This window comes from Moschus berezovskii, chromosome 5, assembly GCF_049115385.1.
Source record: "Moschus berezovskii isolate FMDL1 chromosome 5, NW_MosBer_1.0, whole genome shotgun sequence".
NCBI lineage: Eukaryota > Metazoa > Chordata > Mammalia > Artiodactyla > Moschidae > Moschus > Moschus berezovskii.
Genome location: NC_142464.1, coordinates 74,061,923 through 74,089,457, shown reverse-complemented (window position 1 = coordinate 74,089,457; position 27,535 = coordinate 74,061,923). Strand labels below are relative to the sequence as shown.

At 37.2% G+C, this 27,535-nt stretch overlaps 1 protein-coding gene across 3 annotated transcripts in view; it reads left to right on the top strand.

Annotated features, from left to right (window-relative positions):
• Window positions 1–27,535, top strand: part of GABRA2 (gamma-aminobutyric acid type A receptor subunit alpha2) — a 156,681-nt gene that overhangs the window by 94,079 nt on the left and 35,067 nt on the right. For all 3 annotated transcript variants that reach the window (XM_088836046.1, XM_088836045.1, XM_088836047.1), the window contains one exon: window positions 798–950. In XM_088836046.1, coding sequence (XP_088692172.1) covers window positions 798–950 — 153 coding nt within the window. The remainder of the gene's footprint in view (window positions 1–797; window positions 951–27,535) is intronic.

Sequence of the window (27,535 nt, the reverse complement as noted above, 5' to 3'; positions counted from 1 at the left end):
GTGCATTAAAGTTTAAAAAAAACACTGATCTAACGTGTCTTTTGAGATGAGATGAGCCAGTTTTACCTTCATCAGTGTTACAATTTCCCTCATTTTCTAATTATTTTTCCTCTATCCTAGATTAATTATGACTATTCAATGCTTGATTATAAGTAATTACTACTAGCCTCTGTGGAAAAGCTGAAACCCTCCCTAAGAAAACCCAGCTGTATGAACTCATGATCTCACATCTGGCAGATGTAAACCCAGAGAGCAGAACGGAAGGTAGCTATGAGGATCAGTCAGAACTGACCCCAGTATATTAGAGAAGACACTAAGATTGGTAAATTCAGAATTGGTGATAGGATTAAAATCTGGGCCAAAAGATCAGTCTTGGAGATGTGGCCGGAGATCAATACCACAAAGAGCCTAAGGAGGGCTAGACTGGAAAATAATCAAAGCAGAGGCTTGAGGGTGGTACCAAAGAGAATGAGGAGCTGAGCAACTAAGATAATGTATGTTCAGAGAGCACTTATGAATCCTCTATCCTTTTGTCAGTAAGCATGACCTAGAGAGAAAAATCAAATACCACAATGTATACAAGGCATGCAAATTCCTTGGTCATATGAAAATTTTCTTTTAAATACATTTGCTATGCTAAATGGCATTTTAATGTTATATATTTTCCATGCCATATATGGGACGAATTCTTTGCATTTTTAAATCAGGGACTTTTTTTTCTCTAATCCCTTCCATTTCCAAAATGTTCAAACTATTGACTACTACAGTTTCTTAAGCTTCTTAAATTTTTCTTCTAGGTGAATATACTGTAATGACAGCTCATTTCCACTTGAAAAGAAAAATTGGATATTTTGTGATTCAGACATATCTGCCTTGCATCATGACTGTCATTCTCTCCCAAGTGTCATTCTGGCTTAACAGAGAATCTGTGCCTGCAAGAACAGTGTTTGGTGAGTGACTAACTACATACTGTGCTGTACAGCACATTTTGTTTCATGGCATACTTTCAAAAGCATTCTGTCTCTTGATCCTCACCCCAATAGTTTGTCATGTACAGAGCAGGGAGTATTTGGCTTTGCCTTATAGTTGAGGAAACTGAGGCTCGGGAAAGTAAAATACAGAGTCAGTGTACCATTCTTGACAAGGAATATAAACAGTTCTCAAATCTGAAATATGCTGTCTTCTTTCTGTTAAATCATTTTGCTTATCAACACTTCATTTCATGTTAGTAGAAGAAGAATATTCTTAGAGGTTTTAATATAAAGTTCAACATTACCATATTTCTAAGCTTTTATATTTACTTTATTTGTTTTTTTTTTGGGGGGGGGGATTAGTTTTTAGATGAACATAGATGACCTTAGTACCTTAAATGAGAGAGAATAAGGGAGGAGGAGGAGGAGAAAGAGATAGAGATCCCTCATTCCCTATCAGTAGTATGTTTAATAACAAAATTAAGTTTCTTGATTTAAAACATGGAGGGGAATTTGGTTACTGCTTTTTAGATATATGAATTAAAATGAGCACATTTTGTAACAAAGTAGGCCACTTTGTGTATTTGGTCCACTCATTTATTTAGGAAGGCTTTACTGAGAATCTACTGTGGTGGAGAGCACCAGAATAAGCAGGAAAGTTAATGACAATACAAGTCAGTAGAAGGAAAGAAATCATAAAAATTAGGGCAGAGATAAATGCAAAAGAAACAAAAGAGACCATAGCAAAAATCAACAAAGCCAAAAGCTGGTTCTTTGAGAAGGTGAATAAAATTGACAAACCACTAGCCAGACTCATCAAGAAACAAAGGGAGAAGAACCAAATCAATAAAATTAGAAATGAAAATGGAGAGATCACAACTGACAACACAGAAATACAAAGGATTATTAGAGAATACTATCAGCAATTATATGACAATAAAATGAATAACCTGGAAGAAATGGACAAATTCCTAGAAAAGTACAACTTTCCAAAACTGAACCAGGAAGAAATAGAAAATCTGAACAAACCCATCACAAGTACGGAAATTGAAACTGTAATCAAAAATCTCCCAGCAAACAAAAGCCCAGGTCCAGACGGCTTCACAGCTGAATTCTACCAAAAATTTAGAGAAGAGCTAACACCTATTCTACTCAAACTCTTCCAGAAAATAGCTGAGGAAGGGAAACTTCCAAACTCATTCTATGAGGCCACCATCACCCTAATCCCAAAACCTGGTAAAGACCCCACAAAAAAAGAAAACTATAGGCCAATATCACTGATGAACATAGATGCAAAAATCCTTAACAAAATTCTAGCAATCAGAATCCAACAACACATTAAGAAGATCATACATTATGACCAAGTGGGCTTTATCCCAGGAATGCAAGGATTCTTCAATATCCGCAAATCAATCAACGTAATACACCACATTAACAAACTGAAAAATAAAAATCATATGATTATCTCAATAGATGCAGAGAAAGCCTTCGACAAAATTCAACATCCATTTTTGATAAAAACTCTCCAGAAAGTGGGAATTGAAGGGACATACCTCAACATAATAAAAGCTATATATGACAAACCCACAGCAAACATTATTCTCAATGGTGAAAAACTGAAAGCATTTCCCCTAAAGTCAGGAACAAGACAAGGGTGCCCACTCTCACCACTACTATTCAACATAGTTCTGGAAGTTTTGGCCACAGCAATCAGAGCAGAAAAAGACATAAAAGGAATACAAATTGGAAAAGAAGAAGTAAAGCTTTCACTGTTCGCTGATGACATGATCCTCTACACAGAAAACCCTAAAGACTCTACCAGAAAACTACTAGAGCTAATCAATGATTACAGCAAAGTTTCAGGATATAAAATCAACACACAGAAATCCCTTGCATTCCTATACACTAATAATGAGTAAATAGAAAGAGAAATTAAGGAAACTATTCCATTCACTGTTGCAATGAAAACAATTAAATACTTAGGAATATATCTACCTAAGGAAACAAAAGACTTGTACATAGAAAACTATAAAACACTAGTGAAAGTAATCAAAGAGGACATGAATAGATGGAGAAATATACCGTGTTCGTGGATTGGAAGAATAAATATTGTAAAAATGAGTATACTACCCAAAGTAATTTATACATTCAATGCAATCCCTATCAAGCTACCAACAATATTTTTCACAGAACTAGAACAAATAATCTCACAATTTGTATGGAAATACAAAAAACCTCGAATAGCCAAAGCAATCTTGAGGAAGAAGAATGGAACTGGGGGAATTAACCTGCCGGACTTCAGGCTCTATTACAAAGCCACAGTCATCAAGACAGTATGGTACTGGCATAAAGACAGAAATATAGATCAATGGAACAAAATAGAAAGCCCAGAGATAAACCCACGCTCCTATGGACACCTTATCTTCGACAAAGGAGGCAAGAATATAAAATGGAGAAAAGACAGTCTCTTTAACAAGTGGTGCTGGGAAAACTGGTCAGCCACTTGTAAAAGAATGAAACTAGAACACTTCCTAACACCATACACCAAAATAAACTCAAAATGGATTAAAGATTTAAATGTAAGACCAGAAACTATAAAACTCCTAGAGGAGAACGTAGGCAAAACACTCTCCGACATAAATCACAGCAGGATCCTCCAAGACCCACCTCCCAGAATATTGGAAATAAAAGCAAAAATAAACAAATGGGACCTAATTAAAATCAAAAGCTTCTGCAGAGCAAAGGAAACTCTAAGCAAGGTGAGAAGACAACCTTCAGAATGGGAGACAATAATAGCAAATGAAGCAACTGATAAAGGATTAATCTCCAAATTATACAAGCAGCTCCTGCAGCTTAATTCCAGAAAACTAAGTGACCCAATCAAAAAATGGGCCAAAGAACTAAACAGACATTTCTCCAAAGAAGACATAAAGATGGCCAATAAACACATGAAAAAATGCTCTACATCCCTCATCATCAGAGAAATGCAAATCAAAACCACAATGAGATACCATTTCACACCAGTCAGAATGGCTGCTATCCAAAAGTCTACATGCAATAAGTGCTGGAGAGGGTGTGGAGAGAAGGGAACCCTCTTACACTGTTGGTGGGAATGCAAACTGGTACAGCCACTATGGAGAACAGTGTGGAGATTCCTCAGAAAACTGGAAATAGAACTGCCATATGATCCAGCGATCGCACTCCTGGGCATACATACCGAGGAAACCAGAATTGAAAGAGACACATGTACTCCAATGTTCATTGCAGCACTGTTTATAATAGCCAGGACATGGAAGCAACCTAGATGTCCATCTGCAGATGAATGGATAAGAAAGCTTTGGTACATATACACAATGGAGTATTTCTCAGCCATCAAAAAGGCTGCATTTGAATCAGTTTTAATGAGGTGGATGAAATTGGAGCCAATTATACAGAGTGAAGTAAGCCAGAAAGAAGAACATCAATACCGTATATTAACGCATATATATGGAATTTAGAAAAATGGTAACCTAAACCCTGTATAAGAGACTGCAAAAGAGACATAGGCATTTAGACCAGTCTTTGGGACTCTGTGGGAGAGGGTGAAGGTGGAATGATTGGAGAGAATGGAATTGTAGCATGTATATTATCATAAGTGACCAGTCCAGGTTCGACGCATAAATTTTCCTCTGTTCATTTCTTTGCATTTGTGCCTTTTTAATAAAATTCTTTTTTAGAAATAAAAAAAAAAAATCAAAAAAAAATAAATAAATAAAATGAGCACATTTTGTAACAAAGTAGGCCACTTTGTGTATTTGGTCCACTCATTTATTTAGGAAGGCTTTACTGAGAATCTACTGTGGTGGAGAGCACCAGAATAAGCAGGAAAGTTAATGACAATACAAGATGAAAGCATTATAAAAGAGACACATGCAAGCCATTAAAAAAACACAGCAGCATGGATCCTCCCTAAGAAGGCTGATTAAGTAGCTGAGTTAGCATTCAAACTAAGTCTTGAAGGATAAGTAGGAGATTCCCGGATGAATGAGTTGGGACAAAAATCCTAGTCAAAAGTGGATAAAGTATGCAATAATATAGCAGGATGAAAGGATGTAGTGTATCCAGTGACAGTGAGCTGTTTCAGTGTCAGTGGATATGCATACAGATAGAAATGTAGCTTGAGGCCTAGATGAGACATCCTTGTAGGCCATGTTAATATAATGTAACTGCATCTTATAGACTACAGTGTTTTGAGACCATGGACATCTGTAAAGCTTTTAGAACAATGCCTGTCATTTAATGCATGCTATGTAACTGTTAACTATTCTTATTATCAATGGTGAAAAATCAATTTTAGTCTCAATATTAGAAATGAATAATTTAAAGGATAATTTCATTTATAATGGTGTCCAAAATAATAAAATATCTAGAAACAAATGTGACCAAGTAGGTAAAAACTTGTCCACTAAGAACTATAAAAAGACCTAACTAAATAGAAAGATATCTCATGTGTGTTTTTTTTTTTTGGAAGATAGTACCATTAAGATAGGAATTATCCCCAAATCAATCTATAGATTCAATACCTGTAAGAAATCCAATGGCTTTTTTGGGCAGAAATGTCAATCCTCAAGTTCATGTGAAATTGCAAATGGCTCCAAATAGCCAAAACAGTATCAATAAAGAAAAAAGTTGCTGAACTCATACTACCCAGCTTCAAAGCCTAGTACAAAGCTACATTAAAGAAAACAGTGTGGTAGTGACATAAAGATGGGCATATAGACCAATGGAATAAAACTGAATCCAGAAACAAACAACTATGGCTAATGAATTTTCAGTAGGGGTGCCAAGACCCTTCTGTGGGGAAATAGTATTCTCTTTACCAAATGGTGCTGGGACAGCTGGATGACCACCAGGTGCAAGGAATGAAGATGGAGTCCTACTTCAGTCCTTGACATAACAATTAAACAGGTATTAAGCATTAATGTGAAACTGAGAACTGTAAAACTATTAGAAGACAATACAGGGTCTATTAGAAGAAAATGCAGGTTAAATCTTTATTAATTTGGATTTAACAGTGGATTCTTAGATTTGACATCAAAAGCATGGGTAACAAAGAAAAACAGATAAATTGAATTTCACTAAGATTGGAAATTTTTGTATCTCAAACATCATCAAAAATGTGAAAAGACAACTTACATTTGGGAGAAAAAAATTGCATTTTATACATCTGATAAGGGTTTAATATCCTGAATAAATAAGGAATTCTTACAACTCAAAAACAAAATGACCAAAACCCTGATTTTAGAAAATGGACAAAAAACTGAAATGGGCTTTTTTCTAAACAAAATATACAAATGGCAAACAAACACAAGTAATAATGTACATCATTGTACTTTAAGGAAACGCAAATCAAGGCAACAATAAAATACATGGTATACATACTAGCAGTGTTCTTGCCTGGAGAATCCCAGGGACAGGGGAGCCTGGTGGGCTGCCGTCTATGGGGTCGCACAGAGTCGGACACGACTGAAGCGACTTAGCAGGAGCAGCAGCAGCAGCAGCAGAGCTATAATAATGAATAAACCAAAAGGAAAAAGGGACTTAAGTACTGGTGAGAATGCGGAAAAATAGAAACCCTTGTAAATTGCAGGGGGAGTATAAAAAGGTATAGCTTCTATGGATGATTGTTTGGCAGTTCCTCAAAAAGTTGAATATAGAATTAACATATGATCCAACAATTTCACCTCTAGATATTACCTAAGATTAATGAAAGTATGTTTATACAGAAACTTGTACACAGATGTTTATAGCAACATTATTCCTAATAATCAAAAGATGGAAACAATCCAAATATCTTTTGTAGATGAATGGATAACCAAAATATAGTATATACTTACAGTAGAATATTATTCACCTATCAGTCAGTCAGTCAGTTAGTTCGATTGCTCAGTCTTGTCTGACTCTGTGACCCCATGGACTGCAGCACGCCAGGCCTCCCTGTCTGGCACCAACTGCTGGAGCTTAATCAAACTCATGTCCATTGAGTCGTTCATGCCATCCAACCACCCCATCCTATGTCGTCCCCTTCTCTTCCTGTCTTCAATCTTTCCCAGCATCAGGGTCTTTTCAAATGAGTCAGTTCTTTGCATCAGATGGCCAAAGTTTTGGACTTTCAGCTTCAACATCAGTCTTTCCAGTGAAGATTCAGGACTGGTTTCCTTTAGGATAGATTGGTTGGAATTCCTTGCTGTCCAAGGCAATCTCAAGTTTCTTCTCCAACACCACAGTCCAAAAGCATAAATTCTTTGGTGCTCAGCTTTCTTTATAGTCTAACTCTCACATCCATACATGACCACTGGAAAAACCGTAGCCTTGACTAGACGGACCTTTGTTGACAAAGTAATGTCTCTGCTTTTTAATATGCTATCTAGGTTGGTCATAGCTTTTCTTCCAAAGACAAGTGTCTTTTAATTTCATGGCTGTACTCAGCATCTGCAGTGATTTTGGAGCCCCCCAAAATAAAGGCTGCCACTGTTTCCATTGTTTCCCCATCTATTTGCCATGAAGTGATGGGTCTGGATGCCACGATCTTAGTTTTCTGAATGTTGAGCTTTAAGGCAACATTTTCACTCTCCTCTTTCACTTTCATCAAGAGGCTCTTTAGTTCTTCTTCACTTTCTGCCAAAAGGGTGATGTCATCTGCATATCTGAGGTTATTGATATTTCTCCTGGCAATCTCGATTCCAGCTTGTGCTTCATCCAGCCCAGCATTTCTCATGATGTACTCTGCATATTAGTTGAATAAGCAGGGTGACAATATACAGCCTTGATATACTCCTTTTCCTATTTAGAACCAGTCTGTTGTTCCATGTCCAGTTCTAACTATTGCTTCCTGACCTGCATACAGATTTCTTAAAAGGAAAATCAAGTGGGCTGGTATTCCTATCTCTTGAAGAATTTCCCATAGTTTATTGTGATCCACACAGTCAAAGGCATAGTCAATAAAGCAGAAATAGATGTTTTTCTGGGACTATCTTGCTTTTCTGATGATCCACTGCATGTTGGCAGTTTGATTTCTGGTTCCTCTGCCTTTTCTAAAACCAGCTTGAACATCTGGAAGTTCATGGTTCGCATATTGTTTAAGCCTGGCTTGGAGAATTTTGAGCATTACTTAACTAGTGTATGAGATCAGTGCAATTGTGCGGTGGTTTGAGCATTCTTTGGCATTGTCTTTCTTTGGGATTGGAATAAAAACTGACCTTTTCCAGTCCTGTGGCCACTGCTGAGTTTTCCAAATTTGCTGGCATATTGAGTGCAACACTTTCACAGCATCTTCTTTCAGTATTTAAAATAGCTCAACTAGAATTCCATCACCTCCACTAGTTTTGTTTGTAGCTGTGCTTCCCAAGGCCCACTTGACTTCACTTTCCAGGATGTCTGGCTCTAGGTGAGTGATCATACCATTGTGATTATCTGGATCATGAAGATCTTTTTTTGTATAGTTCTGTGTATTCTTGCCCCCTCTTCTTAATATCTTCTGCTTCTGTTAGGTCCATACCATCTCTGTCCTTTATTGTGCCCATCTTTGTATGAAATGTTCCCTTGGTATCTCTAATTTTCTTAAAGAGATCTCTAGTCTTTCCCATTCTATTTTTCCCCTTGTATTTCTTTGCACTGATCACCGAGGAAGGCTTTCTTATCTCTCCTTGCTATTCTTTGAAACTCTGCATTCAAATGGGTATATCTTTCCTTTTCTCCTTTGCTTTTCGCTTCCCTTCTTTTCACAGCTATTTGTAAGGCCTCCTCTGACAGCCATTTTGCTTTTTTGCATTTCCTTTTTTGGGGGGATGGTCTTGATCCCTGTCTCCTGTACAATGTCAGGAACCTCTGTCCATAGTTCATCAGGCACTCTGTCTATCAGATCTAGTCCCTTAAATCTATTTCTCACTTCCACTGTATAATCATAAGGGATTTGATTTAGGTCATAGCTGAATGGTTTAGTGGTTTTCCCTATTTTCTTCAATTAAGTCTGAATTTGTCAGTAAGTGTTTCATGATCTGAGCCACAGTCAGCTCCAGGTCTTATTTTTGCTGACTGTATAGAGCTTCTCCACCTTTGACTGTAAAGAATATAATCAATCTGATTTCGGTGTTGGCCATCTGGTGATGTCCATATGTGGAGTCTTCTCTTGTGTTGTTGGAAGAGGGTGTTTGCTATGACCAGTGTGTTCTCTTGGCAAAATTCTAGTCTTTGCCCTGCTTCATTCTGTACTCCAAGGCCAAATTTGCCTATTATTCCAGGTGTTTCTTGACTTCCTATTTTTGCATTTCTGTCTCTTATAATGAAAAGGACATCTTTTTTGGTGTTAGTTCTAGAAGGTCTTGTAGGTCTCCATAGATCCCTTCAACTTCAGCTTCTTCAGCATTTAGGAAGAATTAAATATTGATATCATGCTACAGCATGAATGAATCTCAAAAACTTTATGTTAAGTGAAAGAGAGTGGATGAAAAGGGTCACATATTGCATTCTTCCTTTCATATGAATTATCCAGTATAAGCAAAACCAAGAAGCAGTTCCATAGTTGCCAGTAGGTGGATATAAGGTGAAATGGGTTGTATTATGTAGTAAGAACCTGGTGTCCCAGGGTGCTAGAACTGTTTTGAAAATCGATAGAGGTGGTAGTTGCAGAACACTGTTAATGCATAAATGCCACTGAATTGTACAATTTAAGGTTGTTAATTGTATATTATGTGATTTTCATCTCCATAAAACATTTTTTAAGTCATGGCTTGGAAAAGAAACAGCATTGAATGAGCACCTCAAGAATTTCTCAGGATTTAGAAATCTTCTTAGATACCTGTTTCAGAATTTGCCAATTATTGAAACAAGGACATAAAAATGGATGTTGCCAAAAATATGAGAAAGTTTCAATTCAAATGGCTTGAAAAGCAATGTTACATGATTTCAGAGCACAAATAATGTACAAAATACATTTTTAGGAAAAATTGCATAATAATTAAAAACAGAAAGGAAATGATTAGGACAGAACCGATTTTCCAGGAAGATCTAAGTTTATATGTAAATATACAGCATATTAAAAGAAATTAAATAGTGAAATATTTGTTTAATAAAGATTGTATGGAAAATAAAATACCATATTGAGATAAATAAAGACAGATTTCATAGCATAAATCACATAGATGCATATGGTAAAAACATGCAAATAGACTACCTAAGAATAGAAAAGAGACTAATAGGTAAATAAATATTTAATTTTTAATCAACAGAATGTGTTAGGATCAAGGCTGTTAGGTTCAACTATAACAAATATGCAAAATTTCAAAAGAGTGGTTATAAAAATAACATATAATGTTAAAAATCCAGGCTATATTTGAATTTGTAAATTTTATATGGATGGTTAACAATAAACATTTTCATGTAAATGTAAACTGATAGGTAATCAAAACAACAACCTCTATGACCCACTCCGAGAGTAATGGAAATAACAAAAGTAAACAAGTGGGATCTGATTAAACTTAAAGGCTTTCGCATAACAAAGGAAACTATAAGCCAGGTGAAAAGACAACCCTCAGAATGGTAGAAAATAATAGCAGATGAAACAACTGACAAAGGATTAATTTCTAAAATATATAAGCAGCTCATATAACTCAATACCAGAAAAACAAACACATCCAAAAAGTGGGACAAAAGACCTACACAAGACATTTCTTTAAAGAAGACATACAGATGGCTAACAAACATGAAAAGATGCTCAATCTTGATTATTATTAGAGAAATGCAAATCAAAACTATAATGAGATTATCACCTCATACAGGTCAGAATGGCCATTATCAAAACATGTGCAAACAACAAATGCTGAAGAGGGTGTGGAGAAAAGGGAACCCTCTTGCACTTATGGTGGGAATGTAAATTGATACAGCCAGTATGGAAGATGGTATGGAAATTCCTTAAAAAACTAGGAATAAAACCACCATATGACCCAGCAATCCCACTTCTAGGCATATACCCTGAGGAAACCAAAACTGAAAAAGACACATGTACTCCAGTGTTCACTGCATGCTATTACAATAGCTAGAACACAGAAGCAACCTAGATGTCCATCAACAGTAGAATGGATGAAGAAGTTATGGTACATATACACAATGGAATATTACTCAGCCATAAAAGGAACACAACTGCATCTGTCCTAATGAGGTGGATGAACCTAGAGTCTATTATACAGAGTGAAGTAAGTCAGAAAGAGAAAGATAAATATCGTATTCTTAAGCATATATATGGAATCTAGAAAAATGGTACCGAATAATTTATTTGCAGCGCAACAATGGAGAAACAGACATAGAGAACAGATTTATGGACATGGGGAACGGGGAGGAGAAGGTGAGATGTATGGAGAGAGTAACAGGGAAACTTACATTACCATATGTAAAGTAAATAGTCAATGGGAATTTACTGTATGGCTCTGGGAACTCAAACAGGGCCTCTGTATCAACTTAGAGGGGTGGGATGGAGAGGGAGATGGGACAGAGGTTTAAGATGGAGGGGACATATGTATACCTATGGCTGATTCATGCTGAGGTTTGACAGAAAATAACAAAATTCTGGAAAGCAATTATCCTTCAATTAAAAAATACATTAATTTTTCAAAACGAAAAAAAAAGTAAATAAAGCATTCTTAGTATCATCTCTATGAGTTACTCTGTGTAAAACTTGTGATAAATATAATTCCATGTGGGTATACATGTACGTGTGTGTGTGTGTGAGTCACTCAGTTGTGTCCAACTCTTTGCAACCCCATGGACTCTTGCCTGCCAGGTTCCTCTGTCCATGGAATTCTCCAGGCAAGAATACTGGAGTGGGTTGCCATTCTCTTCTCCAGGAGGTCTTCCTTAACCAAGGATTGAATATGGGGCTTTTGCATTGCGGGCAGATTCTTTACCGTAAAGCCTCCAGGGAAGTCCTACATGTATATGTGTGTGCAAGTAAACAATAAAAGTCCTGTGTTCTGTCCAGACTGATACTTGAAGCCTGTCAGCCTCCTTATTCTTATTCCATCCTTCACTTCACCCTTCATCTTTCTGCCTCCTTTGAGTCTTAATATCATCATGATGCTGCCCAGCAGTTACCTAAGCAAGTGTCTGCCCTCTCCAAACTTCTCTGTCTAAGTGAACAGTCAGGTCTACAAGCTAATGGGGTATCATTAAATCATCTGCCCTCCTCCTGCCTCCGGAGCTTTTTTTTGATGGATAAAGTTAAAAAACAAACAAACAAACAAAAACCACTGTTACACAGTTAAGAAATTAATATGCCCTGGGAGACAAATGTCAAATTTCTTAACATTTGAGGTCTGGCTTCATGCCATGAATAAAATAAAAAAACAGAAAACAAGACAGCAGGTAGAGGAGTTGAAATTAGAATGTGCACATCTTTGATACTAGAAACTTTGCTCCATTGTATTGGGTTTTATCTCTTCAGTATTTTGGATATTGCATTTATTTTGTGGTTGTAGAGGCAGCTTGATATTTTTCAAAGCTATTTTTTCAAAGGCTGTGCCCACGTATCTTGCAATGATAGGTGATGAAAGCCTCCTTTGACTTTCTCTGAGTGCTTTTGCCCAATTCATTCAATACCAACACTTACCTAGCACTTATTTATCACATGGTTCTAGATGCTTGGGGGTATTCTTTAACAAAAAACAAACAAAACTCCCTTCATGATGAGATAGTTGCCCTTTGTTGCCACTGGTATGAGAAAGCACTTGGGAAACTTTTAATCTTAAACCTCAGGTTTTATGCTTTCAAGGCTCCTGTGACTAAGCAGCATATACAAAACTCATTTTGCATTTGTGTAAACATATAGCTTATTTTGTGAAATTGTGGCTTCTGGTCTTTTCAGTTGCTTAACATCCTTCAAGACGTCCTATAAACAAGAATCATAACGAGTTTTTAATTATTATTTGTATATTTGAAGCCAAATCATTTTTCACATTTCTGAGGAAGTTCATCTATGAATATATGACTATACTGTGGCTTAGCTGGTAAAGAATCCACCTGAAATGCAGGCGACCTGGGTGCGATCCCTGTCTTGGGAAGATCCCCTGGATAAGGGAATGGCCACTCACTCCAGTATTCTGGCCTGGAGAATTCCATGGTCTATATAGTCCATGGAGTTGCAAAGAGTCGGACACGGCTGAGCGACATTCACTTTCTTTTTTCTTTCATATACATATATGAATGACTTTATATGTAAGAAATATGTCCTGATATTTTCACCTAAATGTCACATTCAGTATGGAATAGAGAGATTTTTCTATCTAGAACCAAATAACAAACATCTGTTAGGGATGTCTGGTAAAAGTGTACAGGGAGTTCAAATGCTAAAATTGCAGAGTTTATATGTACAAAGTTCATTGCATTTGCAAGTGCCTTACCTTCCTCTCTTATATGAATTTTGGAATAATTAAAACTCCAAAAGGGATATGTTTGGATTGCTCATGTTTCTACTTAGATCACACATTTCCATGACTCAGTTTGATTTTTATGTCAGAGAATCCAAAATATGCCTTTATATGGGAAATTTTTTTCCACGTGAAAGAAATCCTCAAGTAAATACTGCAAGACTAATATGGTTAACACCAGAGGCATCAGGTAGTCAGTTTATTTCTCTTTTTCTTCTTTTATATCCTTAGCATGGAGTTTTGCTTCTTGAGTCAAAAAGGTTGTTGGTGGTCAGGTGTCACATTCATATCCAGGAAATAGGAAGAAGTAAGCAAAAAGGGCAAAAGACATCCCCTAGCTCTGTGTTCGCCATTAATGAGCTTTCCCAGAAGTCCCTTCAAATAGTCTCTATTCATATATTTTTAGCCTAACTTGGTCTCATAACCAGAGAGTCTGAGAAATTGTCACCCTGAATAAATTAAGTGTTCTAATATGGATTGGCAGAGAGTCGGACACTACTGCGCAACTGAACTGAACTGAAATATAAGATTGGCAGCTAGTAGTTTCTAATACAATAGGAAAAATAAAAAATATGTTTCCTATGAAGATCATGAAATGATTGAGAGTACATATTTTGAACCAGAGCATAGGCTTATTTTGTTTTATTGTGCTTTACTTTATTGTACTTTTGCAGATGTTTCATGTTTTACAAATTTGAAGGTTTATGGCAACCTTGCATGACACAGGTCCCTTGGTGACATCTTTCCAGCAGCATCTGCTCACTTTGTGTCACATTTGGGTAATTTGTACTGTATTTCAAACTTTATTATTATTATTATTGTTACGGTGATCTGTGATCAGTGATCCTTGATGTTACTGTTGTAAAAAGATTACAATTCACTGAGAGCTCAGATGATGCTTAGCACTTTCTAGCAATAGTATTTTTCACCTAAGACATAATACTGTTGCTCTCCTGGTGGCTCAGTGGTGAAGAATCTGCCTACCAATGCAGGAGACGTGGATTCTATCCCCAGGTTGGGAAGATCCCCTGGAGAAGGAAATGGCAACCAATTCCAGTATTCTTGCCTGGGAAATGCCATGGACAGAGAAGACTGGAGGGCTATAGTCCATGGGGTCATGAAAGATTTGGACATGACTGAGTGACTAAACAAAAACAAATACTATTACTCACTTAATAGACTATAGTATAATGTAAATATAACTTTTATAGGCATGGGGAAACCAGAAATTCTTTGTGACTTGTTTTATTGTGATACACTCTTTGTTGTGATGGTCTTGAACTAAACTTGTAATATCTCCAAGGAATGCTTGTATCTTGGTTCAAAATCTGACAGTACTATTACCAAATTAGGAGGGTTATGGGAAGTCTTTTTAACCTCTTTGTACCTTAATTTTGTAGCTCTGTAGAACTAGAATTATAGTATCTACCTCATGAGGTAGTTTAGGGAATTAACACACCTACAAATACATTCGTAGAAACACAGAACACTTAGAACAATTCTAGCATACAGTTAATTCTGTGAAGTCGTTGCTATTATTATTACTATTTATTGTCTAATACTTCTCTCCTTCATATCAATAAATATGTAAATAGTCATCAGCTTTTGCTTTAACTTAGGCTTGATATCACAAGATGGCATGTTTCAGGATTTACAAACTCTATAAATCTTTATGAAAGACCTATCTGGGCAATAATCCAGCTTCTTTGACATTCATATAGTCAGTGTTTAGTTGTTTGAAGGGAATTTCAGAATCTTTGATGTTCCTGTATTTAAGTGAAATATGTCAGTGTGTGTTCAGTTTTTTAATCAAATCTCCTTTATTTTGGTGTAATGAAATGCAAGTCAAGCTGACTTAAACCTCTTTGTTAACTTCATTCTTAATTAATCACGAGCTTGTACAGATATCCACAGGACATACCATTGAAGATGTGGATCAAGTCCCATAATTGAGTCTTACTGGTTAGTAAGTTACATGGATCACATTCTTATCCCTGATACAATCATCATGGACAGATTGACACACCACCTCTATTCTCCCCTTCCCCTGGCATCCACGCGGCTTCCTTCTTATTTCATGAATATACTAGTCATTCACCTCAAAGGTTTATCTTTTCCCTCTGCTTGAATTTCTCTTTTCCCAGATGGCTAATTCTTTCATCCGATTCAGGCTTTGTCTTAACTGTCATCTTTGTGAAGAGACCTCACTGACATATAACTTAAAATTGTGAACTGTTTCCCAATCCTGACTCTTCTGCTTGCACTGGTGCTGTTCTTTTTTTCTCCTTTGCATGTATCCTCTTCCAGTGTCTTATAGAAAAATACATTTTTGTTTAGTTTGTCTCTCCTACAAGAATTTAAATTTCAAGAGGGCAGTTATTTTTACCTGTTTTTAAGCTGATAGACAATTAAGTAGATTACACTGAGGCAATAAAGGGAAAACGGTTTTAGATAGATAGAATGTTGTTGCTGTTGTTTAGTTGCTCAGTCGTGTTTGATTCTTTGCAACTCCATGCGTTGTAGCCCGCCAGACTCCTCCATCCATGGGATTACCCAGGCTAGAATACTGGAGGGGATTGACATTTCCTTCTCCAATAGATCTTTCCAACGCAGGGATCGAAGTCTCCTATATTTGGCAGGCAGATTCTTTACTATTGAGCTACCAGGGAAGCCCAGATCAGTTCAGTTCAGTTCAGTCGCTCAGTCATGTCTGACTCTTTGCGACCCCATGAATCACAGCACGCCAGGCCTCCCTGTCCATCACAATTCCCAGAGTTCACTCAAACTCATGTCCATCGAGTTGGTGATGCCATTCAGCCATCTCATTCTCCATCATCCCCATCTCCTCCCACCGCCAATCCCTCCCAGCATCAGACTCTTTTCCAGTGAGTCAACTCGTCACATGAGGTGGCCAAAGTATTGGAGTTTCAGCTTTAGCATCAGTCCTTCCAATGAACACCCAGGATTGATCTCCTTTAGAATGGACTTGTTGGATCTCCTTGCAGTCCAAGGGACTCTCAAGAGTCTTCTCCAGCATCACAGTTCAAAAGCATCAATTCTTCGGCCAGATAGATAGATATAAATACATTTGTGAGTTCAATGAGAGTTAGGTTAGCAAAGCAATATAGACTAAAAGTGTAAGTAGGCAACTTTCCTAATTTTTAAATTAAGGAATCAGAGTGCTGTTTCCAAAAGAAGGTTGCATGGGTTCAGGGAAAAAAATAAAGTAAAACTTACCATTACAATAGGTTAGCCAACATTCAGTTGTCACTATTCAGTGGGCCAAAGCCCCCAGACAAAGCTACTCTTATAAAGTATGACAATCTAGTGTAGTAATCATGTGCCAGAAACTGAAAGCAAAGGCTTTATTTACCTCTCTTCAGGTATGGTTAAAATCCTATATTAACAGTATACATTATAAAACAAAAATCTAAATATCTAATTATCAGATTATCATTTTGAATTATCAATATATCTGCTTTCTTCATACCTTTATCAGTATCGTCTCTAGTTTTTTCCCTCCCTTCCCCCTTGCTTACCTTCCCTTTGTCCTGTTTACCTCATCATTGTCTAATTCCCCATAGGTCTCAACATTAGTCCTACTCTGGGGGATTCTTCCCTCTACCAGCATGCCCAACAAGCTATTAATATTAGAATTATCTTTTTTGCAGCTGGAATTGGTGAGTGAAAAATGCTTCTTCATTTAATCCAGGAAAGCTATATAGAAAGTGGTTTCTGTGTACTTATATGAAATATGTACTATAGGCAATCAAAAAAATGGCAGATAAGAACACTTCAACTTTTGAGAAACCAGTCTCCTACTGGGTAGATAGTCACTTAATAATGAGGTTGTTGTAGTTTAATAAAGAGATAATCATGATCTGAATTAATCAATATAATAATAATACATAAATTTATTAAATGAAACAGCTAATAATGTTGAGTGCTTCAATACCTGTTTGAAAGACCGTTGCACCAGGAAGGAGGAAAGCTTCTGCCTGGTCCTGATTCCACTTCTGGATTAAACAAGCATGTAACCTCCCTGAAGTCTAGATTTTCTCCATTATAAATAGATGTAAAATTTATGCTGTCTACGAGTTGACTCACTGGAAAAGACTCTGATGCTGGGAAAGGTTGGGGGCGGGAGGAGAAGGGGACGACCGAGAATGAGATGGCTGGATGGCATCACCGACTTTGTGGACATGAGTTTGAGTGAACTCCGGGAGTTGGTGATGGATAGGGAGGCCTGGTGTGCTGTGATTCATGGGGTCGCGGAGAGTCGGACACGACTGAGCGACTGAACTGAACTGAACTGAACTGACCTCATTGGGTTGCTAACAGGATCCCCAAAACAATATGTGTACAGATTTTATTAAATCTTAAAGTGACCATATACTTTTATTGGTTTATATATAGCAAGCCTGAGTACTTTCTGAGAACCAAGGATACTGTGGAATGTGGTATAAATCCAAGTGGTCTATGGATCAAGTCATGCAGAAATAGAAAAGAGAATTCCATAAGAACTGAGCAATAAATCCAAGCAAAGAGGAAGTTAAACTAATGAAAACAGAGAACAGAATTATGGTTGCCAGGAGATGGGGGCCTAGGAAGAGGCTGAGAGGAGGGTACAAACTTTCACTTACAGGATGGATAAGGTCTGAGGATCTAACGTATAACGTGATGACTATAGTTGATAGCACTGTTGTGTAACTGAAATTTGCTAAGAGCATTGAACCTGTGTCTTCATCAAAAAGAAAGAAAAACGGTAAACATGTGAGATGAGTTTAAGTAACTCCATGGTGGGGATCCTTTCATAATGTATATCATTTCATCACCCTGTATACTTTAAATATATTATAATTTTATTTTCCAGTTACACCGTAATAAAGCTGAAAAAAGAGAAAAATCAGAAAATCATCTGGATACACCGTCAGCCTATTTAGGCTAAAGAATTAGGGCAGCCTTCGAAGGAGACATGGATAGTTTTAATTGGAAAGTGGGGATCAAGTGGCAGCAGGAGTAGAATGCCTGGGTGGTTGTAGGATATGAAACCAATAAACAGAAAGCCTGTGCAGGGTGAATACAGCCTCTGCAAAACTCGTTCCAAATCTCTGTCTTCCACAAGGCATGGGCTGTGGAGTGCTAACAGGCGGCACACCTGGCATCCCAGAATTGACTTTGGCACAAGGTAGCACATGCTAATCAGCAAGCTGCCAGCCCACCAGCCGCCTTCCTCCCCGCTGTCAGAGATTCATCCAGTCAGCCACTGCCAATTAGGAAAGTGACTGAAGAAAAATACATTAATAGGCCATGGCAAGGAAACTTAGAAAGCCTTGCTGGTCCTAGACTAGGGCTAGGTTTAGAAGTGGTTTCAGGAAAATAGGTAGCCTGCTTCAGCATAATTGTGGAGAATGAATTGTGCACTTATTATTAAGTGCACAGAAAGGGAATGAAATATGTATGCTGTTATTTTGTCAGTGAATTTTTTTGTTTGTTTTAGATTTTTTTTCAGGACGTGCAAATATCACTTCTGTTAAGATCATTCAAGTTATAAGGGCAGATTATCCAATCATATTTCTGACACTGAAATCTATGTGGTCATAGCGATGAGAGAAAAAAAAATTAAATAGCGTTTAGAGCACCTCTGTGGGAAGGAAATGGCAACCCACTCCAGTGTTCTTGCCTGGAGAATGCCAGGGAAGGGGGAGTCTAGTGGGCTTCTGTCTATGGGGTCACACAGAGTTGGACACGACTGAAGTGACTTAGCAGCAGCAGCAGCATGGGTCATATACTGTATTAGACACTTCTGATGTTATCTGTATTTAATTCTGAAAAAAGTATCCCCAGCTAAGAACGTGATTATCCCCATTTTTCAGACAAGAACTTTGAAACCTATAAGTATTAGATTACTCCATTATCAGACAGCAGGTCAGTAGCAAAGAAAGAATTTGACCTTACAGCTCTCTCACTCAAATGTTCTAACTTTTTCTTTTGTTGTTGTTGATTTGCCAAGTCACGTCTGACTGTTTCAGACCCCATGGACTACAGAACGCTAGGCTTCCTTGTCCTACACCATCTCCTGGAATGTGCCCAAGTTCATGTCCATTGAATCAGTGATGCTATCCAACCATCTCATCCTCTGTTGTCCACTTCTCCTTCTGCCTTCAATCTTTCCCAGCATCAAGGTCTTTTCCAATGAGTCAGTTGTTCCAATCAGGTGGCCAAAGTATTGGAGCTTCAGCCTCAGCATCAGGCCTTCTAAAAGGGTATTCAAGATTGACTGGTTTGATCTGCCATCAAATTACTTTTTCTTTTTCTTTTCGCCTTCAGAGTTTGAAATCAAAAATCTCCTGGGTGATTGTTTCAAACATGGGTAATTTCTGTTTGAGAATCAGGCTTAATAAACATAGATCAGAACTTGAGGTGAATGTTCAGATTTGCAAAATAGTTAACTATTGGTAATCTTACCTGGTGGCTCAGATGGTAAAGCATCTGCCTACAATGCTGGAAATCCGGGTTCGATCCCTCGGTCGGGAAGATCCCCTGGAGAAGGAAATGCAACCCACTCCAGTACTCTTACCTGGAAAATCTCATGGATTCAGGAGACTGGTAGGCAACAGTCCAGGGGGGTCACAAAGAGTCAGACACCACTGAGCAACTTCACTTTCTTTCTTTCTTTTTAACTATTGGTATTAACAGCTGCTTATTGAAGTTTTTCAGATTCTTTGATCTATTTCCTGCCCAGAAGTTGATACTATCAGACTATGGTATAGTAACTAATACATTAAATGACCTTTCAAAGTTCATTCCTGTCCTGGTTTCATAATGCTGCATTTTTAAGCAAAATTAATGTAGTTAATCCAGGTCTTTAAAAGTATATTGCTTATTTTGTTTAGGTTGCTAAATCATGTTCGGCTCTTCCCGCCAGGCTCCTCTGTCCATGGATTTCCCAGGCAAGAATACAAAAGTGGATTGCCATTTCTTTCTCAAGGGGATCTTCCTGACCCAGGGATCAAACCTATGTTTCCTGCTTGGCAGGCAGATTCTTTGTCACTGAGCCACCTGGGAAGCCCCATTAAATGTGAAAGTGAAAGTGAAGTCGCGTCTGACTCTTTGCAACCTCATGGACTGTAGCCCACCAGGCTCCTCCATCCATGGAATTCTCCAGGCAAGAGTACTGGAGTGGGTTGCCATTTCCTTATCCAAGGGATCTTCCTGACCCAGGGATCCAACCTGGGTCTCCCACATTGTAGGCAGATGCTTTACCATCTGAGCCACCGCTACTTATGTTATAAACCTCAGTTGTTAGAAACTCCTGTTTAATTTTAATTTGAGGTGGAGAATTTGATTACTGCTTTTGACAGTATTCTGTAAAACCATTTCTTATACTTTGTCTTGTATTTCATCTGTGAAAGTGTGATAACCCTATAGAATATATAATGGAGATATCAGGTGTTTCAAGGGGGGTTGTTACTGTTATTGTTTTGTTTTTAGTTTTAGTTTTTGTGTTTAGTTTTTTTTTTACTTCTCTTGAGCTTTGAAATAACAAAGTGGAAAATAGTAGATTTTTTTACTATGATTATTTTACTATTTAAACAGATTTAGGTTATTAAATATTTAGTTTCACTTTAGCAAGATTTTGAGTGCATATTTATTCTCAGTTTTTAAACACTCAAAAAATAAAAACTATTATTTTTTTCACATATCTCCTAGTCTTTCAAAGAAATGATTTCTACTTGGGTGATTTTTTTTGATAAAAATTATTTAATGATGCATTATTTATCACAAATAGCATAATATCTTCCTAGTTAAATCACCTCAGGGAGCTATAAGAAATCACCAAAACTATTAAAATTTGAAAAGGTACAATGCAATTTATGACATTACAATTACAAGATTGAAATAGTACAAAGATTTGATAACAGTGGGGAGTACATACTCAGTGTTTTCTGTGGTCTGTTCTTTCATTGCTTTGTTGTCATCATACTGAATATATTAATTTCTTTTAAACTTATAAAATCAGAATATTACTATTTTAGGCTAGACTCTTGCACGCAGTACCATAGATTGTGGTTAATAGGCAACAGAAATTTCTTTTTCACAGTTTTGAAGGCTAAAAGTTGTATATCAGAATGTCTGCTTGGTGGGGGTTTTTGTATCCTCACACGGCAGAAAGAGAGGAGCTAACTCTCTGATGTCTTATCAGGAAGAAGGTCAGAGGTCTCATTAATGAGGACCCGAACTTCATGACCACATAACCTCTCCAAAGTCCCACCTCCATCACGCCAGGGATAGATTTCAGCATATGAATTTGGGGGGGAACACAGACTTGCAGTTCATAACAATTTCTATGGTATGTAGTAGTTATACTGGATTGAATTTTCCTGGGTAATGGAACAGAGGTATAGAGATCCCCAGAAAGGCTATATTCAACCATTGTTAAATCTAGCCTTTTCTTAACCAGAACTTCCAATTCATTTCTGATAACATATGAGATTAGATATAAACCATGTAAGATTTCTTGGAAGTCATCTCTCAAATATAATAGATTTTGATTTATGGATGTTTCTTGCAAGAGATCGGTCTTAAAGTCATAATGACACTACTCAATTCATCTGATAGCATTAGGCTGACAAATCATGCCTAAACGGAGAATCGAATTACATCCTTTAAGAAATCTAGGAACACAGTAGTTCAACCGGATAGATAAAGAGTTTAACAAGTCCAGAAATCCATTCTGAAGAGATGTTGGACAATGGAAGAGCAGAGAAGAATCCAGTTCTTTCTTCCAGACTTTTCTTTCTCTTTTCTTGTAAGCCACATTAAATTATTTCTCAAAGTAGGAAATGAATAACTAAAATATAATAGCCCAAAGATTTCTAAGCAATGATTTAAGCAGTTATAATCCCTATGTGTCTTTTGATTTTTTTCTTAAACCACCACTAGATGGGACTCTTGCATCCTTGGTCTGGATTCTTAGCTGCTTTATCTACACATGGGGACCTAAAGAACTCAGAAACAACAGGGAAGCTATAAGGCTCTTTATTTGACAGGTTCCAAATGGGATATTTGCGTGTACCATTTAATATTCAAGTTATATCATAGTTCCCATTTTAGAGATAAAGCCACTGAGGCTGAGAGGGAGAAAGTGGTAGGGAAAGGGAGAAAGAAGGGAGGATAATGTAACATTTGATGGATGATTTTATATACTAGGTATTTATAGTGTACTTTATCCTCTCAATGATCCCCCCCGTCCTAAAAAGTAACATTTTCTTTTTACGGATGGAGAAGTTGCTGAATCTTAGCCAATTCACATAGCTGCTATGGCAGAAGCAAAATCCAAATCTGTGCCTGATTCTAGGGCACGCTGTCTCTGCGCATAGCATAGTCACTTCTCAAGCAGTAGAAACACTTTAGTGCATGATATAGCTTTAAAAAGTGGAAAGCTGTTGGGGGCTGAAGTAGTAAAAGACAAGGGTTAGATTCATTATATTGAAAACTGCATAATATGGACATACAGTTGGCTTTGAAAGAGAAGACCGTTTATGGATTAGGCAGTACAATTTAGTGAAGAGTGTGGACTTTTGAGGCAGTCTGCCTGGGTTTGTATCCTACTTCAACCACTGTTAACAGTGTGATCCTCAGTAAAATATCAGCCTTACTTAGCCTCAGTTTCCTCAACTGTAAATGAGAATGATATCAAACTCACAGGGCTGTTATGAGAATTAAACAAATTAATACATAAAAAGTTCTTTTAATAATGTTTGCCGTATAGTAGTTGTTCCGAAGTGATACTTTTTAATCCTATATGAACTAATGTAAGAATACATGATTTATGCGTCAATTTATACCACTTTTATATTCCATTTGTAGGTACAATGTAGTGATGAAACCTCTGTTTCATTCTAAAGCTTATTAGCTTCTTAACCTATTTGTTCCTTCTTTGAGAATTTGTAAATATGGTCCCCTAATGTTACTGTTCATAGATTTTAAATTATTTCATTCGACAAAACAATGGCATATAAGTATTTACTTTTGTCAGAATCTGAGTTAGGTGGTAGCATTTCCAGATGCCTACAAACTGCTCAGAGTATGGAGGATTTGGAGAGACATATAAATAAATGTGAAGAGAGAGAAGTATTCTGAAATCAGGTGAAAACACAAAGAAGGAAGCAGTAAAAATTGAGAAAATCAGAGAGGCTCCAAGGGAAGAAGTCAAGTCAAGCTTCAGTTCAGTTCAGTTCAGTTCAGTCGCTCAGTCATGTCCGACTCTCCGCAACCCCATGAATCACAGCACGCCAGGCCTCCCTGTCCATCACCAACTCCCGGAGTACACTCAAACTCATGCTTAGGAAGTAGTATAATGGAAAAGGCAATATACTAAGCAGAGGGTACATGATTATCAAAAGCAACACAGAGCATACAAAGAATAACAGATTATTGCTCAGTGTATCTGAGGCATGAAATTCTTCTGTTTGTAAGAATAGTTAAATAGAGGCAGTTTATATTTATGTACAACTTATATTCCTAAAAGAAATCAACCTTGAATATTCATTGGAAGGACTTAAGCTGAAGTTTCAATATTTTGGCCACCTGATGCAAGGAGCTGAGTCATTGGAAAAGACCCTGATGGTGGGAAAGATTGAGGGCAAGAGGAGATGGGGGTGACAGAGGATGAGATGGTTGGATGGCATCACTGACTCAATGGACATGAATTTGAGCAAACTCTGGGAGATAGTGAAGGACAGGGAAGCCTGGTGTGCTGCAGTCCATGAGATCACATAAAGTTGGACACGACTTAGCAACTGAACAATAACAACAAAAGCCAGGGAAACTGCTTGAAATGTATTTTAATGAGAGAGTAAAATGGATGCTTTTGAGTTTAGGCAAGACAGTTATGAGAAATACTGTGTAAATAGATTGAAGTGGTATGAGTGGTAGAGGATGACTATTTAAGAGACAATTGCTATAATCATATGGCAGAAAGTGAAGAGGAACTCAAAAGCCTCTTGATGAAAGTGAAAGAGGAGAGTGAAAAGGTTGGCTTGAAGCTCAACATTCAGAAAACAAAGATCATGGCATCTGGTCCCATCACTTCATGGGAAATAGATGGAAAAACAGTGGAAACAGTGTCAAACTTTATTTTTTTGGGCTCCAAAATCACTGCAGATGCTGATTGCAGCCATGAAATTAAAAGACGCTTGCCCCTGGAAGGAAAGTTATGACCAACCTTGATAGTATTTTAAAAAGCAGAGACATTACTTTGCCAACCAAGGTCCGTCTAGTCAAGGCAATGGTTTTTCCCGTGATCATGTATGGATGTGAGAGTTGGACTGTGAAGAAAGCTGATCCCCGAAGAATCGATGCTTTTGAACTGTGGTGTTGGAGAAGACTCTTGAGAGTCCCTTGGACTGCAAGGAGATCCAACCAGTCCATTCTAGAGGAGATCAATCCTGGGTGTTCATTGGAGGGACTGATGCTAAAGCTGAAGCTGCAATACTTTGGCCACCTCATGCGACGAGTTGACTCACTGGAAAAGACTCTGATGCTGGGAAAGGTTGGGGGCGGGAGGAGAAGGGGACGACAGAGAATGAGATGGCTAGATGGCATCACCGACTCTGTGGACATGAGTTTGAGTGAACTCCGGGAGTTGGTGATGGACAGGGAGGCCTGGCGTGCTGTGATTCATGGGGTTGCGGAGAGTCGGACACGACTGAGAGACTGAACTGAACTGAACTGAACTGAAGTGAGAAATAATGAAAGCCTGAGTGAACATTGGTGGAGAAGGAGTCATGGATTTGGGAGACGCTAGGGAGGGAGAATATGTGGGACATAGTGAATCCGAAGGGGAGATAAGTATAAATATTGCAAAATACTCCCGGATTTCTTATTGAGTGCCTAGATAAATGTAACATCATTTTTATGATACAGAATTATGGGAGATGTGGCTAGTTTTGGTTTAAATTATAGATGTAGTTGTGAAGGCTAAAATTTTAGATTTTTTTTTATTTATAAAATTTAATAAATGGTACAAAGCACAATGCCATAAACATTAACAGTTAAAATATATAAATAATATATTAAAATAATATATCTAAATTTGAGATTTCTCTGGAACTTCTCAGTGTGGGGTCACTATATAAGGTTTCCCTGGCCTCTCTGACCTTAGTCTTACTGTTCATTCCATTCTACACAGTGTGGCAAAAGTAATCTTTCTAAAACTCAATTCTACTTATATAACCCTCTCCTGCATGAAACTTCTCTATGACTATACATTACAGTCATTGACTGAAACCCTTACCATGATTATTTGGCCTCTAGGGGACTCCCCAACTTAACTGGTTGTGAGAGTACCTTTTTCTCCCCTGACCTACATCAGACCCAGGAACATGTTTTTTTCTTCATTGAACCTATTCCTCAGATTATTCAAATTTCCTTCACTGTATCACTTCCTGTAGGAAGCCTTCTCTGACCCCAAAATCTTGGATAGGTACTTTTTAGGTAATCTCAGAGCAACCATACCTTCTCTATCACTTATTACACCATCTGTGCAATTTGCCTGTTAATGATCTGTCTTCCAGTAGATTATATTCTCCACGAGCATATAATTCATGTTTTTTGTATACTCTTGTCTAACAAAGTGGCAGGCATGTGGTAGACTGGATAGATTTTTTATTAAAAATTAATGACATGTAGGAGGCTTAATAAACTGGTATTGAGCTTATTAGAAATATAAGAAGATGGTCAATGGAGTTCATAAAATACATCCTTAAAGATATTTATCATATGAGAACAGATTAGGGAATCAGAGTAAATTATATTGCCCAGAAGAACAGTAAAGTAAGAGGAGTAGAATAGTTATGTTACCTTGTGGAATCTAAGCAATTGAGTGACAAGTGGTAAAGAGCAGCCTACTGAGAAAACTAAAGAAGAGTGATCAAAAGACAGAACATGCATGGAATATTAGCTCTAGAATCCCTACTTAGATAGGACCAAACTATTGGGAAGTGAGCTTTGGAACTGTCTCAAAGCTGTATTTGCATAGCAAACACAGTGGAATGATTTCCAGGAGGCCAATGTATGTAGGGATGTTGAAGTTTTGTTTTAGCAGATAGTTTGATATCTTAGAGGTTTTTTTTTTTTGTATTTACATTTTTCATTTAATTTTTTTCCATTGGAGTATAGCCAGTCAGCAATCTTGTGATAGTTGCAGGTGGACAGTAAAGGGATTCAGTCATATATATACACCTATTTACTCTCCCCCAAACTCCCCTCCTATCCAGGCTGCCAAATAACATCGAGCAAGAATTATACAGTAAGTTCTATGCTATACAGTAGGTCCTTATTGGTTATCCATCTTAAATATAGCAGTGTGTAACCCCTCAGATTAATTATATCAGAATCTCTGAGGGTGGGGCCTTGGCATCAGGATTTTTATTAGTTTTCTGAGTGATTCACAACTCTGTGGATTGGGGACCATGTTAAGATGTTTTGCTTTTATACAATGATAAACCTTTACGAGTTTTAAATAGGAATATGGCATGCCTGTATTTACATTTTTTTTCATATAATTAAATCATGATTTATTTATTTATTTTTAGTTGTTAAAGAGTTTGTTTATTTTTTTTTTCAAGGTTTTCCATCTATTTTATTTTATTTTTTTCAAAAACAATTTTAGGAATCTTTTCTTAAAAACAACCTTATCTTAAAATGGAGTAACTTTGGTTTTATGAGCAGCAAGCAAAGTACAGAAGCAAAAATGCATTACAGGAGCATTAAGTTCTACATTAGGTCACAGCATCTAATCTGAATTCACACCCGTAATATCATTTTTCAGGATATCTGGGAAATAGTTATTTCCCAGGATGTCTGAACCATAGCTACTCTGTTTTGACTTTTAATTGTAAAAAAAAAAAAAAAATTTTTTTAATAGCCAAAGCAGATTTCACCATTAATGACGTCAGTGTTTTTCTAGATATGAGAAGATGCAAGAATTGGAACTCATAAAACCTTTTTCTGAAAAGATCTAACTATCTGAAGGCCTGTTCTGCCAGTTGTTTTTTTTTTTCCAGAGCACAGAGTACCTCATTCTTGATTTTCACCCTGAAC